Source organism: Alligator sinensis, unplaced genomic scaffold (assembly GCF_000455745.1).
Source record: "Alligator sinensis unplaced genomic scaffold, ASM45574v1 scaffold59_3, whole genome shotgun sequence".
NCBI classification, from domain to species: domain Eukaryota; kingdom Metazoa; phylum Chordata; order Crocodylia; family Alligatoridae; genus Alligator; species Alligator sinensis.
This window is the reverse complement of record NW_005842856.1, coordinates 536,521-553,999: the sequence shown is the minus strand read 5'-3', so window position 1 is coordinate 553,999 and position 17,479 is coordinate 536,521. Positions and strand designations below refer to the sequence as shown.

Sequence of the window (17,479 nt, the reverse complement as noted above, 5' to 3'; positions counted from 1 at the left end):
ACTAATGTGCCTTTGCACAGGACCAGGAGGCATGGCTCCTGTGCAAAGGAGCACTAGCTATGCAGCCTGGGCCAGGCCAGGTTGGCCAGGTGCATTTTCCATGAGGCTTAGGCAGCGATGCACGGCTGCGGCACTGTGCCTACAACGGGCCACAGCGCATTGCCACTTGAGCCTCACGGAAAACACTCCCAACTGGCTCAACCTGTCCCGGGCCACGCAGCTAGCACTCTTTTGCACAGGAGCCGCATATCCCAGTCCTGTGCGAAGGCATGTTAGCAGGCCATGCTGGGCCGGATCCCGCTGTGTGCTTTCTCCGACCCGCACACAGCGGGTCTGGCAGTGCTGCTGCCGGAGACAGGACCTGGCCTGGCACAACACCCAGTCCCTGTGAGTGGTGCGGGGCCCCCGAGTGACCCGGGGCTACCTGAAGGTACAAAGCACCATACCAGGCCTGTGTGATGTGGCACAGGCAGCGCCGGGTGCCAGGTGGCCAGGGCTGAGCCACACTGCCCTGTGCCACGTGTGGGCCGTGCCAGAAAGCCCCAAGTACCCTGACGGCTGCTGCCAGTGAGCTGTGGGCCGTGTGGGGGAACTGCAGTCCTGCAGGTCCTGTGGCCCTGCAGGGCGAGAGGGAGTCCATGTGCTGGGCGGCGGCGGGGGGGGCAGGGGACCCACCCCTCCTGAGCATTCCCCCCACAATGCTCCCACACACCCCAGGCCCCTCATCCCTGCCACACACCTTCCCACCCCCCTCCTGCAAACCTCAAATCCCCCCATCACACACCCATTGTGCCCAGCTGCCAGACAGAATGAGACCTGCTGGCAGGAGCTGTGGCTGCAGGGGCAGCTGTCCCCACATCCTGGTTAGTGAAGGGGTCATGGGGAGCTCTAACTGTTCTATGGTAAGAAAACCAAAAGCAAACATCAAAACATACAGATATTTAGAATTAATTTTATTATGATGATAAGAGACACTGGTAGGCTTCCAAATTGCTTTAAAATTTGAAATATATCAATAAAACATTGCCCAACTGATCTCTCTCTCAGTCTCTTGTGGTCTTTTGTTTTAACTGTAGAAGAACATGGATTTTGGAGTATTTTAAGAGTGAATTTGGGATTTTTTTTTAAATCAGAGATTTTGCAGTTTTTAAATAGGGAACACCAGAATTCCTGCTAATAGTGAGGCAAGTGGCAGGACCCAGGCAGAGGAGCCTGCTCAGGACTGGCATCGGGGACCTAGCTGGAGGTGGCTGACTTCCTGACCCCAGGACATGCTTTGACAGTTTAAAGCAGGCCACCACACTGGGAACATCTTCCTAGCGATAGCTGCCCAGATGGCAGGGTGGCAGCACACATGGTAGTAGTGCCACACAAAGGCCAACTGTGCAGCCATAGCCCACTGGCAGCTGACCAAGAGGTGCAGATGACTCTGCTGCAGCCGTGCAGTCCCCATCCGGGTCTGGCAGGAGTGCAGCTTTGGGGCTGCATTCACAGGTGGCAGCAGGTCATAGCCAGGCAGCAGCCCCCACTGCCAGACTGCTGCAGCGGGTAGAGGGTGCAGGGAACTTTTGGTTAGGGCTGCTTCAGCAGTCAAGGGGGCACAAGGGGCTAGTGTCCCCAGATACCAATTGGCCGGGTCCCAGAAGCTCCTGAGAGCAAGCAGCCCTGAGCTGCTCACCAGGACAGGTTTTCATACTGCTGGGGATAGGACAGGTGCTGGCCCCAGGCTCTAGCTCCCCCTGGCTGCAGATCTGGGAGGAGCTGGGCAGGGTTATTTTGCCCCAAGCGGCTTAACTTGCCCCACACAAAAGTGCATGTCCAGGCACGTGCACTGAGGCAAAAATCCCTGGCTCAAATTTGTGCTGCTCCTATTTGAGCTGCTGCAGGCACACATGCCTACATGTGTGGATGTGCCCATAAAATTCAAAATCGATTAACTGACAGTATACAGTGACCAAAGCATAACAACAATATGGTTATGAATCTCAGAGACAAATCCTATTTAAAAGAGATACATGATGTTATTTGCAAAATGTAGACAAAATTAGCATGCATAAAATTCTTATTAGGCAGTGTTTTTTCTGCAAAAAATTTCACACTGGTGCTTGAAATCAAACTCTGTGTATAAGGGGATTTTCTCAGCCTCATCTCCCTTTTCAGTAGGTCAGTTTGGTGGAAATGGTGCAACATTACTAGTAGGATAAAAATTACTTTCTAGCTTACTGAACCTGATCTGAGCTAAATGCCACAGCAACACATGTTCAAATTTGAACCATGGCATCTCAGAAAAAGGACCTCCCGCTTCTCATTGGAAAGGTTTAATGAAAAACATAGAAGAGGAAGTGAATCTATCACCAAGGGTGCATCCACAATCCCATTATATTCCAAACATAGGAAAGAACATTACTTTAGTCAAACTTCTCCAATATACAGGGGGAAAGTTCTGTTGCACTCTTTGAAATGAGTTTCCCTTTTCAGTTAAAGCAATTTTTAAATTGATCAGTTTTAAAGGCAAGTGTTAAAGAACAACAGCTTATCACTTAGATTTTTAAATTAAGTAGAAGGGCTCTAAGGTTGCTCCTGGTAAAAGTTGGGCTGCAGGCCCTGACACAAGGATTATAATGGCATTTGACTCCCACGTAATATACCCTGCTGTGAGGGAAGGTGATCTGTAGCTGGCCAAGAACTCCAGAAACGAGGGATCCAGCCAGGGCACCTGGAAATGCACCAATTCAGTAAGTCTTTTGGCCTGCCTCTAGAGTTGCTTCTCTTTGGCATAAGCCTAGGCAGAAGACTAGTTGTGGAGACAGAATCAACCTCTGTGGGAGTGTAACATACCTCCCATGGCATAGCATTCTCCTCTGACAAAGGCACTGGTGAAAAAATAATTTAATTTCCAGTTTTCCTAACCAACTGGACAGCTTTAAACACACTTCAGAAATGCCCTGAAACAAAAGCTGTGAGCTAAGCACAGACTTGACATGTTTTTAGTAATGAAATATTACTATTACAGTTGGCAACTGATTTGTCCTTCTACCTTAGTTCCCCATTCTGGAAAGAGGTTTTTTGTACTTGCCTCATCAAGTGGTTCCACGTCAGTTTTCCTCATTTTAATGAGAACATCGTATGCCTGCTGCAGTGCTTTGACCTTAGGATGGGCAACTCTGACATAGGCTGGCAGACAAATAAACCATAGACTGTAACAATGACTGAAGAGACACTTGGCCCACTGTGGGGGGTTTGTATAGTACCTCTTGGCTAATTTATGGGCTGTTTTTATCTCCTGTTAAGGTAGAAACAATGACAAAAAAAAGATATGAAGACACACACACAAACACCATCCTGAATTTGAAGATTTATTAAAACAGATATTAAAAATGGGATGCTGGGATCATCCTGGAGATCATCATGGATCGTCCTGGAGAACGCCACATTGACATGACCATAACAGCTCTTTGTAAGTTAAGTTTGGAATTACAATACACTCTGTCGCACTTCAGAATGCATTAAAACCTTCTTTGTTTTATTTGTTACACAATAAATACCAAAGAAGATTGGACTTAAACATAACTTTGAGACAGGAAACAACTGTTGCAAATTTGTATTTTTTTGCTTTGATTCCTCAATACCACCACATGTGTAGCATGGGGTTCACAAAGGTACTGATGCCTATTCTTTAACCACCACAGAGCCCATCACATAAACAAATGGAACAGTTCTACCCCATACCAGACACTTTTAATTACACAACATTTTACATAGAAAGCAACTGTTAATCTTACCTGTTTTGTTCTCTTTGCCATGAGTGCTGGGCTATTTGAAATGCTGCCTCCAGCTGGGTGTCTGTTGAAAGAAATTTTGAGCTCCTGTGGCCTGTCAAATATCTTCAAGTCTAGTCTTGGGAAGTTTTTATAGCTATATGTAAAATAAAATAAAAAATCAAGTGTCATATTTACGAGTCTTTACTTAGCCGTTTTGCTCTATTTTTTCAACTTGGTACAATGGCCTCTTATTGTCTACCTAAACCACACTACAGTTAGACGGCATATTTGTAAAGAACGCTATAAAAATGAGAGAAAAGAGTGCATAAAAAGGAAGGAAAAGGGATGGAAAGGCCCTTCTACTCTCTCTTTCTACTGAGAGGAACTTGGGAGGAGGCTGCAGAAGGGCTCTACTTTAGTCCATGAGCCCAGAGAGTCAGTAAATCCTCCATACCTCAAAGGCTGGTGCAGTCAGGAGATGATCAGTGAAGAGAACAGCTGAACGCAAATCCCCTAATACCTCCAGAACTTCCACAGAGGTGGGAAGATAACATGAGTTAGAAGGGAAAGCATCCTGTACTCATGGACAGACCATTCCCTATGACTACGGAAAGCTGAATGGGTGCAGTCAGAAGACTATAGCAGGCTCCCCCAACCTTTGGACCTAAGGAATGGAAATCTATACCACGAGCACCCACCAACAATCTACAGTCTAGCAGCATGTTACAATATTTCAGTGCTCCTACTGCACTGATTAATTCATTAATTCTCTAGCAAACCAAGCACACTTCACTGCAGATGGTGCAAAGGGTGCATGCCAACTGCAACAGAAGAGACAGAAACTAGATAGGTAGGTAAGCAGGTAGAAAAATGTGTGATCAGAAGATAGCATTATCAGTGGTAGTGATGAGTGCCTAGCATTATTTAAAAAAAGAAAATACTGACTCTAGGAAAATTCCATAAGCAGACCACAACTGAAACTGAAAGAGTCCTTTTATACACTGGTAAGAAAAGTATTGACAAGAAGTTGGAGTGAGATGCAACACCTGCATGTTTTGTTTGTATTTAAAGTGTCAAGTTCCCAATCCATCCTATTTACTAATTTAAGTATTCAAGTGTACTAGTGCTCACCCCTTTAGCAGTTTGCATTATACCTGTACTTAGGGGCCCGGTCCTGTCCATCTTCAGGGGGAGGTTCTGGTGGCATTATAAACACTGTGTGTTCACTCTTCTGTGACTCATCAAGCTCAATCAACCGCGTGTCCTCTGCAGAGTCAACATCAACCTGCAAACACCATTTGTGCAATTAGTTTTGGTACAAGACACTGGTTTTAATACTAGTGGTGGCACTCTACATTTTAAAACACCCATGCCCACATCCTAGGTATTTTATTCTAGTTTTCAGGCACCTCCACAAACAATGAGGAGACACAAAATACTTTTTCTCCTTTTTCTGTTCCCTTGTCAGGAAAAAGCTGGGAAAAGGAAAAAGTGAAAGTTAGAGCTACTTACAAATTAAAAGGATAAGCATTTACACATTCAAATATTTTCAGTAAAGATTGTCTCTGTGGCACAGCAAATGAACTATCAGATTACACTATCATGTTACTTGGAATGCAACTCATTTCTGTAGTTCTATTCTACAGTTAAGCAATCTACAGAAAAAATAGTTTTATCCCACTGAGACACAATGGCCTGAAACAGTCAAGTTGCTGTGTATATATACAGCAAATAAAAAGAAAGACATATCAAACAACTTTTATTTTTTTCTCCTCAAATGTTGCATAATGAGTTGCTTCAGTACTCATTAGGAATGCAAGATACACTCCAGTAGCGTAATAATTGAACAAAAACTGAAGAACCATACTTACACAAATAAAAGGGAGACACATTCCTTAAAAATGCTGTCTCACCTCCAACCGTACAAATTACAAATTTATAACCAACTCACTCTCTGTCAGAAGTGAAACTGCACTGTGAAAATTAATTACGTATCAAAAATATGGATGATATTTGGTCTTTATATCTAGAAGTCCAGATATACATATCACCACTGATGTATGTTTTGCATTTAGAGACGAGACAGAAAAATTTTATCTATGCAGGTACACAATTTAAAAAGCTTGAAGCTTCTGTGTTTGGCAAGCATCTTGCTATTTTAAGTCCAAATAAATATACTTACATTGCAATGACAGCTAAATTAAAAAAAAGAGAAGGAGCCTGCCAAGTAAGACGGACAATGAGAAATTAGAGATTGACTGAGACTGGTAACCATTCAGAAGGCATTTGGTGGAAACTGGCATATTATGTAGAGCCATCTCCACTCTGCTCACTGTAGGAAACTTCACAGACTAACCTACAGATTAAGTTATGGGGGCCCCACAGAAAGTTTCCTCAATTTCCACAAAAGTTAGAGGAAACATGAAAAGGAAAAGTGACTGAGTGATAACCACTAAACACTATCTCACTACAACAGCTACTCCACTGAGAAAGTCTCCCTTTTATAACTAAAAGCAACAGTCACCAATGCACATTTAACAGAAGCACATCACATCTTTTTAAAAAACGTAAAGTATTTTTCACCTTTTCTGTGCAGTCATCAAAAAATGCCAAGCCAGTGTCCTTGTCACTCACAAAACTGCACTCTTCTATGAAGCGGCTAAATATCTGTGTTTTCGTTAGAAGTGCATAGAATTTTGTGTAGGCACGGTCCCTACTTTTTAAAAACCCTGGTCAAAAAAACAAGCACAACTAAATACCAGGCTTAAGACAAAGTTCCATGAAAAATTAACATGAAAGTCAACATGAAAAAAAAAAAAAAAAAAAAATCACATTTTAATTAACATCTTGCTTTTAATGCAATTATAAATACCTAGCATTTTTAACATTTGAAACATTAGAAGAGCCACTACTCTATTTTCAGAGTTTGCTTACTTAACATTTTTCAGTACTTTGGGAACAGTCACTTCCCCCTCCACGTAACCATTTTCCTGTCTTTGCAAAAAAGACGACACACAAAACTTAAGGAAAGAGTCCCCATAAAAATCACAAAAATTGATAAGACTCTCAGAGATAAGCGTAGAACCTGAACATACGTCAGTTATTTTCCAAATTAACAAATGTGCCTTTATTACCTGTTCTCAACTCTCTGTCTCTCTCTCAAACGCTCCTGACAGATGTTAAAGTAAAGACACAATAGGATTTCATGCAGGATCCCACATTTGTGCCTCCTGCCTGTGTGAATGGCAAAAGGCATGAATGTGGCATCCTGAATTAGATCCCATTGCGCCATATTGCTGGAGCAGTGAAACTCTGCACTGGCAAGCAGCAAGTTTGTCTTCCAGCTGGATGAGCACACCCTATGCTCCCAAGGCCCATCTGCTGATCGGAGCTCCCAGCTGGAGGAGCATGTAGTATAATCCCCCAGCTGAGCGCCCCAATCAACTGAGGTGCCTCCCAGTCTCTCGAGCACACAGGAGTCTTGAAAGGCAATCAATTAAAGGTGTGATAGGAACCAGACACAAAAAAGTTACTGCACGTATTTCTGTAATAACTTTGTGGCTGGCTTATTACTCATTTTATCATGCCATTAATTGATTGAATGTGTGGTTAGGTCACTGTTTAAGATTGCAATTAAGAAGTTAATCACCATCTTAAGTGTTTGTCAGGGGCCAAAAAAGCAACAGATATGAAATGTCTGCAAACTAGAATGAATTGAAGGGGGTCAAATGATGTTTCTCTTCTTCTTGATCTTTCTCCTCAATTTTCTATCTTTATTCCAAACAGAATTAAGAATACTTCACTTTGCTCCTTGTAATCAGGTGACTGAAGCCTGCACTTCTATTTATTCTCAATATACATAGTAATGTTTCTTAAACCCCGGAGCTGTCTTAACAACTCCCATGCAAACCAGAAATAGTATCACATTATTGTAAGATGATATGTCACACCACGATCCCTGTGGCAAAGCCTGCAGTTAACATTAGTGGAATATCCATGTTTTAATCAATACTGAACATCTTTATCTAGATTTTATCAGATTAAAATTTCTAAAAGATTCAAAGGAAATTTAAATGACTAGAATACTCTCGGGTGTGAAATACATGTGAGCCATACTATTAACTCATAAGTTAGCTCTTCAAATCATGAACTGCATCTACTTACATGCTTTTGAACTGCACCCTGTACAATGCTGCCCTCACCCCAACTTGGCTGTTGGGCCTGATTTCACATATTACATCACAAAGCTTAATGCAGTTTGTATGGGGCCAAAAACATCCTCACCTTGATGGTCAAACAAGGAATCAGCAGCAGTAGCTTTATTTGAAGGTGCCTGTGTGATCGGCTTGAGGAATGGTCTGTACCCCTTTAAAATAGATGCCATGAAGCGTAGGAAAGCCTCCTGAATTTCCATCTCAAGTTCTGTCATCTTCTTCTGCCAAGAGAAATCTGCCTCTATAGGAGTCATTTCCACTGCAGAACCTTCTTGTGTCTTTCTGTGAACTGGAAGAGACATAGGGAGAGTGATCTTTATTAGGATGATATCATAACAGGCTGTCCTAAGAATATCCAAGACTGTAGCCAATCATAAATGTTAACACTGGAAAATGATTTTCCTGCATTTCGTGACCCTCCCAACTTACTTCACATAGCTCAGAGGAACCACTTAAATGACACTAACTTCCATTCACTACTGAGTTGAGACATACCACATTCAGTGACTTAAAAGGGACATTCCATCACTTTTCTCCCCCCAGCCATCTAGTCCCCCAGGTTCTTAGCTAATTACAATGGGTTCTTTTACACTAACTCCTGTCACCTACTACACCCAATTTGGTCATTCTACAATGGAAGTCTATGAGGTGTATACCAGACCTTCCCATTATGGATACTGAAAATATGTGTAGGCAAACAACTGCACAGAGCATAAGAAATCTAAAATCTGTGTGTGGTGAAGGTTAGAAACAGTCAGGTGGGCCGCGCACAGAGTGAGTGGGTACATACATGTGCTTTCACAATTTTGTGAAAATACAAGTATTTGCACATACTGAAAATTCACCCTTAAGTATGCCAGATGCATTTAAAATTTTATCCTTAAATAGAGCCGCTTCATTTTGGAGGTCAAAAACCTCTTGCTAAAAATTGAACTATCATGTCAGCCTCATTTTCTCAGTTCATTCTAAGATGCTTGTAAGGTTTGAGGAAGTAAGAAGTTTACTTAAGACATCTGTCTCTGTTTTGCTTAATACTGCTATTGTGGTGTGCTGCACTGGGAAGGGACTCTAAACTGAGCGTAGTTACCTTTTACTTTTTTCTATCCACATGAAACAAAAGTAGTCATTTTTTATTGCGTTTTCCCTCATTGGCTAAGTACAGACAGTCAAAAAGCCCAAGGCTGAATCAATTCAGTCTTTGCAAGTTAGTTGAAACTGCAGAGATTAAACTGAGAAGCATGTGAACAGACGTTCACTTTTGATTCAGGAAAAGCAGCCACATGCCGGCAGTGGCCTGGGGATGCTAGAGCATGCCTCCCTGCCTACCAGCCACTGCCAAAGGGAAGAGACTGAAGGGCCAAGGCTCCCCACCCCCCGGCGTGGCTCTAATGGAGTGGGTGTGGCTGCACTCTGTTCTCCGCTCAAACAGGGAGTGAGGGGGGCAGGGGTAACAGCTTGAGGGGGCTGCCCCCCGCCAGGCAATCCCAGGCTGGGGTCCAGGACCAGGGAGGGGGTTTAAACCACCCTTTCCCAGCTCAGTGAGCTGGCCTTGGGCTGGGGCATGGCCATGTCGCCTGCTCTCAGCTGTGTGCATGTACTCTGGTAAATTTGATACTGCTGAGGAGCTGGAGCCTTTGCAATGTGCCATAGAATCATAGAAGTAGGGTCGGAAGGGACCTTGGAGATCTTCAAGTCCGACCCCCTGCCTGGGCAGGAGGAAAACTGGGCTCAAATGCCAGTCCCTTTAAAGGGGAAAGCTGCCATATGATAACCCTAGGTAACCTGTCATATACAAGGTTCTTTGGATAGATGTGATATCTTTTATTAGACTAACCAAATAGTTGGAAAAATTGTTCACTGCAGGCTTTTGGGCACGAATGCCCTTCTTCAGGCATAGAGAGAGTCTGATGGTGTTTGTGAGTTCTCCTGGGTAGAATAGAAGCCAAAAAATACAAAATGCGGGTCTGTGAAAATGCAAATGTGTGTCAGGAACAATAGGTGTGAAAAGGCAGTTGTGTGGAGGTGGGGAAGGGGGGAGAAGGTGATAAAATGTTGGAAAAGGCAGACAGGTTACCTGGGGTTATCAGATGGCAGGCAGGTTATAATGTGCCACAAATGCAATGTTTATATTTAGTACATGATTTTTCTGTATCTAGAAGATTTATGAAGTGAAGTTTGTATGAGAGGTGCTTTGTAAATTTCCTTTCAGGATTAGAACTGAGAGACTGGAGAGACAGTGGTTGTCTTGTAAAAAGCGTGAACCCACAGGTAATTGGCTATTTTTTTCTTTGATAGATTTTTGGTGCGAGTTCATTCTAGTACACAGTTGTTTGGTTTCTCCTTATATATATTCCATCAGGGTATTTAGTGCACTGCATGATATATTACATTTCCAGGAATGGTGATGGCTCTGTTGTGGGGTATAGTTAGTTGTGGAGGTGGTAGAGATGTGTTGGCAGGTTTTTACTTTTCTTGTCCTGGCTTGGTTTGGATCCATTCGGTGTTTTGGGCCATAGGAAGCTTGCTTCTGATGATGAGGTTGGCAAGGTTCAGTTCCTGTTTAAAGGCTAGGATAAGTGGTTCTGGAAAGATCTCTTAAAGAGTTGAGTCTTCTTCTAGTATGGGTTGCAATTGTTTGAGGACTTTCCATATAGGTTGCAGGGAGGGACGGTATGTCATAACAAATGGTGTGCGATTCATGGGGATTTTCTTTTTGTACTGCAGCAATTCTTCATGTGGTATCTGGGTGGCTCTTTCAAAATTATGATCCATCTCTCTGGACCAGTGTCCTTGTTGGGTGAAAGCCTTTTTGAGATTTGCATAGTGACAGTTGTGAGTATTCTCAGTGCAAACTCAGTGAGATCTTTCCAGAACCACCCATCCTAGCCTTTAAACAGGCACAAACTTCCCCAGCCTCATTACCAGAAGCAAACTTCCTATGGCCCAAACCACACCGAATAGATCCAAAACACGTAAAAACCTGCCAACACATTTCCACCACTCCCACAATAACTACACCCCACAACAGAACCATCACCATTCCTTGATCTTACACCTGCACCTCCAGAAATGTAATACATCTCATCCAGTGGACCAATGCCCTGATGGAAAATATGTAGGAGAAACCAACCAACAACTGTGTACCAGAATGAATGCACACCGAAAATCTATCATCTGTCTCCCATTCCTTTTGAACCTTACTGACATTGAATTTTCACAGACTTGCATTTTGCATATTGGCTTCCATTCTACCCTGGAGAGCACACAAACACCAACAGACTCTCCCTATGCCTGAAGAAGGGGATTTGTGCCTGAAAGCTTGCAGTGAACAATTTTTCCAACTATTTAGTTTGGTCTAATAAATTTTTCCAACTAGTTAGTTTGGTCTAATAAAAGATATCACATCTACCCAAAAAAACAAAGCTGCTTCTCGCACTCTGCCTCTGTGGGTGGACACAAGGCACTGGGATCTGATTGCCTGATGCCAGTTCAAGTGAGAGTGGAACAGAGAGCCGAGACAGAACAGGAAAGAGGAAACCTGCCGCAAAAGAGGCGAATGAGGGCAGAGACGAGAATAAGTAACGCTGGAGAAGGGAATAGCTTTGAGAGGGGAGAATAGTTGAAGGGATGAAACAAAAGATACAGTGAACTATTGTCTCTGCATAGGAGTAATGAATCTAACTTGCTACTGAAGCTAGCAGGAGAGTTCAGGGTTCGCCACTAGAGCAGAGAGCCAGGTTTCCCACTCCCATTCCCTTGTCAGCCAGCCCTCACTGCTCTGACTAGGGAGCAGAGCAGCAGGGCCAACCCAGCTCTGCTTGAGCACACAGCACAGTCCAGTCCAAGGCTGCAAAGCAACCTGGGATGCTGAGGGACTATGATTTAAACCTAAACCTGGAAAGGGTCTGGGACAGAAGTTTCATAAGCCAGGTTAACCTAAATCAGTTAACAATGATACTACATTCAACCAGGTTTATTTTAAACCAGTTTCAGCCATTTTGAAACTGGTTTATGTGCACTGAACTTCTGTTGTTACAGTTTTAAACCAGTTTCAAAACACTTAAACTGGTTTATGTGCAACTTCTGTCCCTAGCCAGTGGGGTTAACCTATTATGTTTAGTGCCAAAGAATAAACGCATTAACCCAGTTTGATATACACAATTACCTCTGCTCCAGTTAAATTTGGAACTCAGCCATGAGCAGCTGTATATTAGATAGAACATCTGACTCTTAATACATCCTGCCAAGAGAGCTGGAGGGGAGTGTAAGATTTTCCAAATAGATTTGCAAACAGACTTACAGTGATAATTTATTGAAAATAGAAAGGCAAAATAATCTTCTAATTCCTCAAGTACGTAGCCTGCATTTTTCCTATTTTCTTGTTTCCATTTCACAACTGTCATACATTTGCAATATCAGAACTAAGAACACCTCCTCTGTTCATTTTAAGATACCCTCATATACAGGTTTCTCTCGATTTATGAGGGTTCTTTACATGCAAATTCACTCTTATGCAATGAGCATATTTAAGACCCATAATTTGTTATATGTGAGGTAAATTCGATCTTATGTGATCAGCATAGATGCCACTCCCCGGCCCAAGCAGGTAAGTCTGTAGGGGGAAGGGAAAGGGCCATGGCTATGGCTCTACTCACCCCAGCCCCAGCTGCAGCAGCCCTGGGAGCGGCCCATGCCAGCTGCCTGCAGCCGCTGGGCTGCACCATGCTCTGCATGCCCCCCATAAGCCTGGGCTCCGCTTGTCTACACTTACCTCTGCTCCTGGGCTACTCCATGCCCTGGTGCAGGCAGCTGGTGTCAGCTGCTCCTGGGGCTGCTCCAGCATAGGTTGGGGTGAGTGCAGACAAACGGAGCCCTGGGTGGCACAGGGCATGGCACTCATCCCAGGCCCAGCTGCAGCAGCCCTGGGAGCAACCAACACCAGCTGCCTGCACCAGGGCACAGTGCAGCCCAGTGAGTTAAGTTGTTTACTGGACAACGTTTTTCCAAATATTTGATCAGAATTAAGGCTACTTTATTGACTTTTACCCTCAGATTTTCAACTGGCGATGTATGAAGCATTATACAAATACTATTAAGGACTTGTTGCATTCATACTCTTAGTATTTCTTCAGCTACCTTGGCAATCATTTACAGAACTGTTCTAACATGATCATAATAAGCTTGGGTCCATAACATGGTTCAGCTGACCCTATTTAAACTGTATTTTAAACACAACTCCCTTCTGCATATAGGAGGATTTCAGGGGTATCTTATCTCAGTATATCTTAAACCAGAAGTGAGAAAAGAAAATCTGCAAAACATATACATACCATGGTAAGGGCCTTAACATTTATACCCTGAGTTTTTTGTTTAAGAGCAGCTAGTGTACATCATCAACACCACACAGTAATTTCATAGAATATTTGCTTCCTTTCCTATCTCTGTCCCCCTTATTTTAGCTTTCATGCTTTACCTGATGCTAACTGTGGATGTAGTTTCTTTAAAGTGCTCAACAGAATTTTGCACGGCTTCTTAGGAAGCTGCTTCCAGTTCATACTCTTCTTATCATCTGAACTACAGAGAGAAACAAACAAATTAAATCACGAAAACAGCTTTGGGGGGGGTTTTGTGCTACTTCACTTTCAAGATGTGATGCCTACACACAGAAAGTTCATTGACCTTTTCTCCCTTAATATTGTTAGGAATAGAATATACAATAGTGAGATCTAAATTGAAAACTGTATTATCTCCTTTAACAATGGAGCAGTCAGAGTAGTGTTTCTGATGCTGTCTAAGCTGTAAACAGGATTTGTAAATAGTTTTGCTTTAGAGAGTTATGTAGAAACTTTTCAGCTTCACTGCTGTCTCTCACTGAATTTTTGTCTCATCAAAGATACCTGAATTAAGCTCATCTGTATAGGGGCACTATGCAAAATACAATTCATACAGAATTTTTTACATTCAATGGCACTAAGCACAAATATAATATACACACTTGTTATATGGAAGAAAAGGGAAAGTACAGCAATTAGTAATAGAATAGTATTAAAGTGCATCTAGAGTTACAGTATGATCAGGGTCCAAGTCTTCTGATCACATGCTGCAGTGCAACATGTGACACACCGGTCCAATTTCCATTCTCAACTTCAGCCTTCCCAGGAACTGGGAGGGTTGAGCATGCAACACACATTGTGAGACCTATGTGGATTATTAAGCAATGGCATGAATTGGCTTAAAGGGAGGCTCCTCCTTGACCTCAGACAGCAGCTAAAATGCCAGGCCTTGTTCAGCAAGGGAAAAGTAAAAAGCGGGGGGAGTGAACCCTGAGAACTCTAGGCAAGCATGTATGTACCTTTTAGGCAAGTATCACCATTCCTACTTTACTAAATCAGTAAACTGGGCAGGGAATTTATGGGAGACTTGTCAGAAACTGCCCAGCAAGCCAAAGCCAGGATAAATATGCTGTGTTCTCTGGCTCACAGTTGTGCACTAAGGAAACTACATTTTTTTCCCCTTCTAAGCAGCTCCTCTCTCTAGCAACGTTCACTATATATGTTTTTTCAGCCCACTAGGAACTTCCTTCCTTTAAATTATTATCAAAACAAATAAATAAATAAAAGTAAAACCACCCCTCTAAACCCCTTGCCCTAGACAAACCTACCTCTCTCAAATGGGTTTGCATTGTTACTTTTGCAGATAGAGTCTGAAAGCAACTAATAATAGACACCAAGAATGATGTTGGATGAATGAAAGGCATTCAACATTTCCTGGCAGTAAATAAAGCTTAGTCCGTCTGTGATAATGGAGCTACTAGAAAGAAATGCTTTCAAAAGACACTTTTGAGTGACCAGTTAAGACAGGCAGTTATTTTCTAGTACACCAGTCTTTCTGGAGTGTTATTCTTTCCATTCAGCTGTACAAAGTCTTTCAAAATAAACTGCTATATTATAAACTGCGCTGCTACATTATTTTATGTATATAAAACCATGCACCATTTCTACAGAAATGAGAGTTGGTCAGCATGAATGGATTTGGATTAAAAAAACCCCACAAAGCTACTTTTCATTCATGCACTACTATCCCCTCTCATATCTCTATATTCCCCCTCTACCTCCCAAAGAAGTGCTTTTATAGTCACTGATTTTACATCAACATGCCTATGATAAAGAAATTTGCCCATAATAAAGAAATGCATTTTGTAGGCAAGGGAAAGGGCGAGAAAGTTTTCACATAGGGACATGTAGGGCATTTTTTTCCATAAGTTCTGTCATCAACAGTTACCATTTTTTTAATGGCAAATTACAGGTATTAAGAACCTCTGAAAAAAGGCCATAGATATTGTCAAGAGGTCCATATCAGGCAACCAAAAATGAGTAAATACTGATAGCTGGAAAAATAATCTATTTCTCCCAATTAGATAGTTCCTTTCTTCTCCTTTTATTTCTCAAAATTGAGATTGTTTTGAAATTATTTTTTCTATTGCTCTTCATCACCAGATCGTAAACAAATTAGTGGAAGTACTCAAAAAGACATCAAGGCTCAGATGATTTCATCTGGTAATCAGCCCAAGTGAGTTTTATATTATCATACTCTATGCTTGCAAATGTTTATTCAAATTGATTTTTTTAGATCTCTCCATCTACATACCAAGAAAATCTTTATTATCAGATGTTTAAGTCTTCTACTTTCAGCATATAAATTTAAGTGCACAAAAAAGTAAAGATTCTTCCACTGAAGATAATAAAAATTAGTATAAAGAAATATTTTTACTATCTTTAACTTTCTTCCCAATTCTGTTAGTTGTGTCTTCCACTTGCCATGATTTATTCTTTCCTTCTATACTTTAGTATTCTGAAAAGGACTGCTAAGAAGTTTTGCAATGTTTTCATTGGAGAAAATAAAACACAAGCAGCATGGTACTGCAGTATTTCCTTTGATGCTGTCACTGGGACAACACATCTTGCACTAATGAAGAGGAAACATTTGTTTCAATGAAACATCACAGGAACTGCACTCTTAACACTAAAAAAAGGAAGAGACTTTAAACTGACTCAGAGACCCAATGACTAATTTTAACACAATTTAGCAAGTATGAAAATCACATTAGTATTAACAATTTATAATAGAACCTGATGAAGCATGTCTTGCAATTCAAAGCTGGTCTAACTATATCAGCTATACAGTTAGTCCAATAAGACAGCACCCTAACAAACCTTTGCCTCCTGCATAATGAAACTATATAACAGATATTTCTGCATAGGAAAAAAAAACCTCGTACTATATGCAGCTGCAACTAATAGTATTCTTAAATATTTTTAGATTCTACAGGCACGTCCACACATGCAGGCATGTACGCCTGCAACAGCTCAAATAGAAAGGGTGAAAATTTGAGCTGGGGCTTTTTGCCTTAGCACACGTATCCGGACATGCACTTTGGTGTGATGCAAGTTGTGCAACTTGGGGCAAAATAACCCTGCCTGGCTCCTCCTGGATCTGCTGCCAGGGGAGCCAGAAACTGGGACCAGTACCTGTGCTGGCCCCAGCAGCGTAAAAAGCTACCCTGAAAAGTAGCTCAGGGCTACTTGCTCTCAGGAGCTTCTGGGGCCCAGCCAATTGGTACCTGGGGACACTACCCCTTGTGCCAGCTGGACTGCTGAAGCAGCCCTGAGTTCCCTGTACCCTCTACCCACTGCAGCAGTCTAGCAGTGGGGGCTGTTGCCTGGCTGTGACCTGCTGCATAGGGTGCCAGCCCTGAGCAGGCTACTCCGTCTGGGTCCTTTCACTGGCCTCCCTAGCAGGAATTCTGGTGTTCCCTGTTTGAAAACTGAAAAATCCCTGATAAAAAAAATCCCAAAGTCACTCTGTAAAATATTCCGAAATCCATGTTCCTCCACAATTGAAACAAAAGACTACTACATATATAGAGAGGGCGCAAGAGAGAGACAGCGACCAGTTGGGCAATGTTTTACTGACATATCTACAGTGTTAAAGCAATTTGGAAGCCTGTCAGTGTCTCTATCATCATAATAAAATGAATTCTAAATACGTATATTTTTGCTGTTTGTCTTTGGTTTTCTTATCATAGAGCAGCTCCCCCTGACCCCTTCACTAACCAGGATGTGGGGACAGCTGCCCCTGCAGCCACAGCTCCTGCCAGCAGGTCTCATCCTGTCTAGCAGCTGGGCACGCAGGGTGTGTGCTGGGGGAATGTGGGGTTTGCAGGAAGAGAGATGTAGGGAGTGAGGGGATGTGGGGGGCCAATGGGGTGTGTGGGTAGGTGTCAGTGGATCGTGGGGGACTGCTCAGGAGGGGTAGGTCCCCTGTGCCCTGCAGAGCACAGCCCCCCTGCACAGCTTATGGACTGACCCCCACAGGGCTACAGCCCCCCCACACGGTTCACATGGCCCCTGCAGGGGCTACTGCCCCTGCAGGGCCCATGTATCCCATCTCCACTTGCTTCCCCAGCCCCCCGGATTGCTGCACCGCCCGGCCCCATTGCCCACT

The 17,479-nt window shown here is 42.8% G+C and overlaps 1 protein-coding gene across 7 annotated transcripts in view; it reads right to left on the bottom strand.

The window, feature by feature from the left end:
- Positions 1-17,479, bottom strand: part of DENND4C (DENN domain containing 4C) — a 121,539-nt gene that overhangs the window by 35,177 nt on the left and 68,883 nt on the right. For all 7 annotated transcript variants that reach the window (XM_014525644.2, XM_025191760.1, XM_025191759.1 and 4 more), the window contains exons 11-16: positions 13,449-13,549; positions 8,046-8,264; positions 6,345-6,490; positions 4,916-5,046; positions 3,783-3,915; positions 3,077-3,283 (exon numbers count right to left, since the gene is read on the bottom strand). In XM_014525644.2, coding sequence (XP_014381130.1) covers positions 3,077-3,283; positions 3,783-3,915; positions 4,916-5,046; positions 6,345-6,490; positions 8,046-8,264; positions 13,449-13,549 — 937 coding nt within the window. The remainder of the gene's footprint in view (positions 1-3,076; positions 3,284-3,782; positions 3,916-4,915; positions 5,047-6,344; positions 6,491-8,045; positions 8,265-13,448; positions 13,550-17,479) is intronic.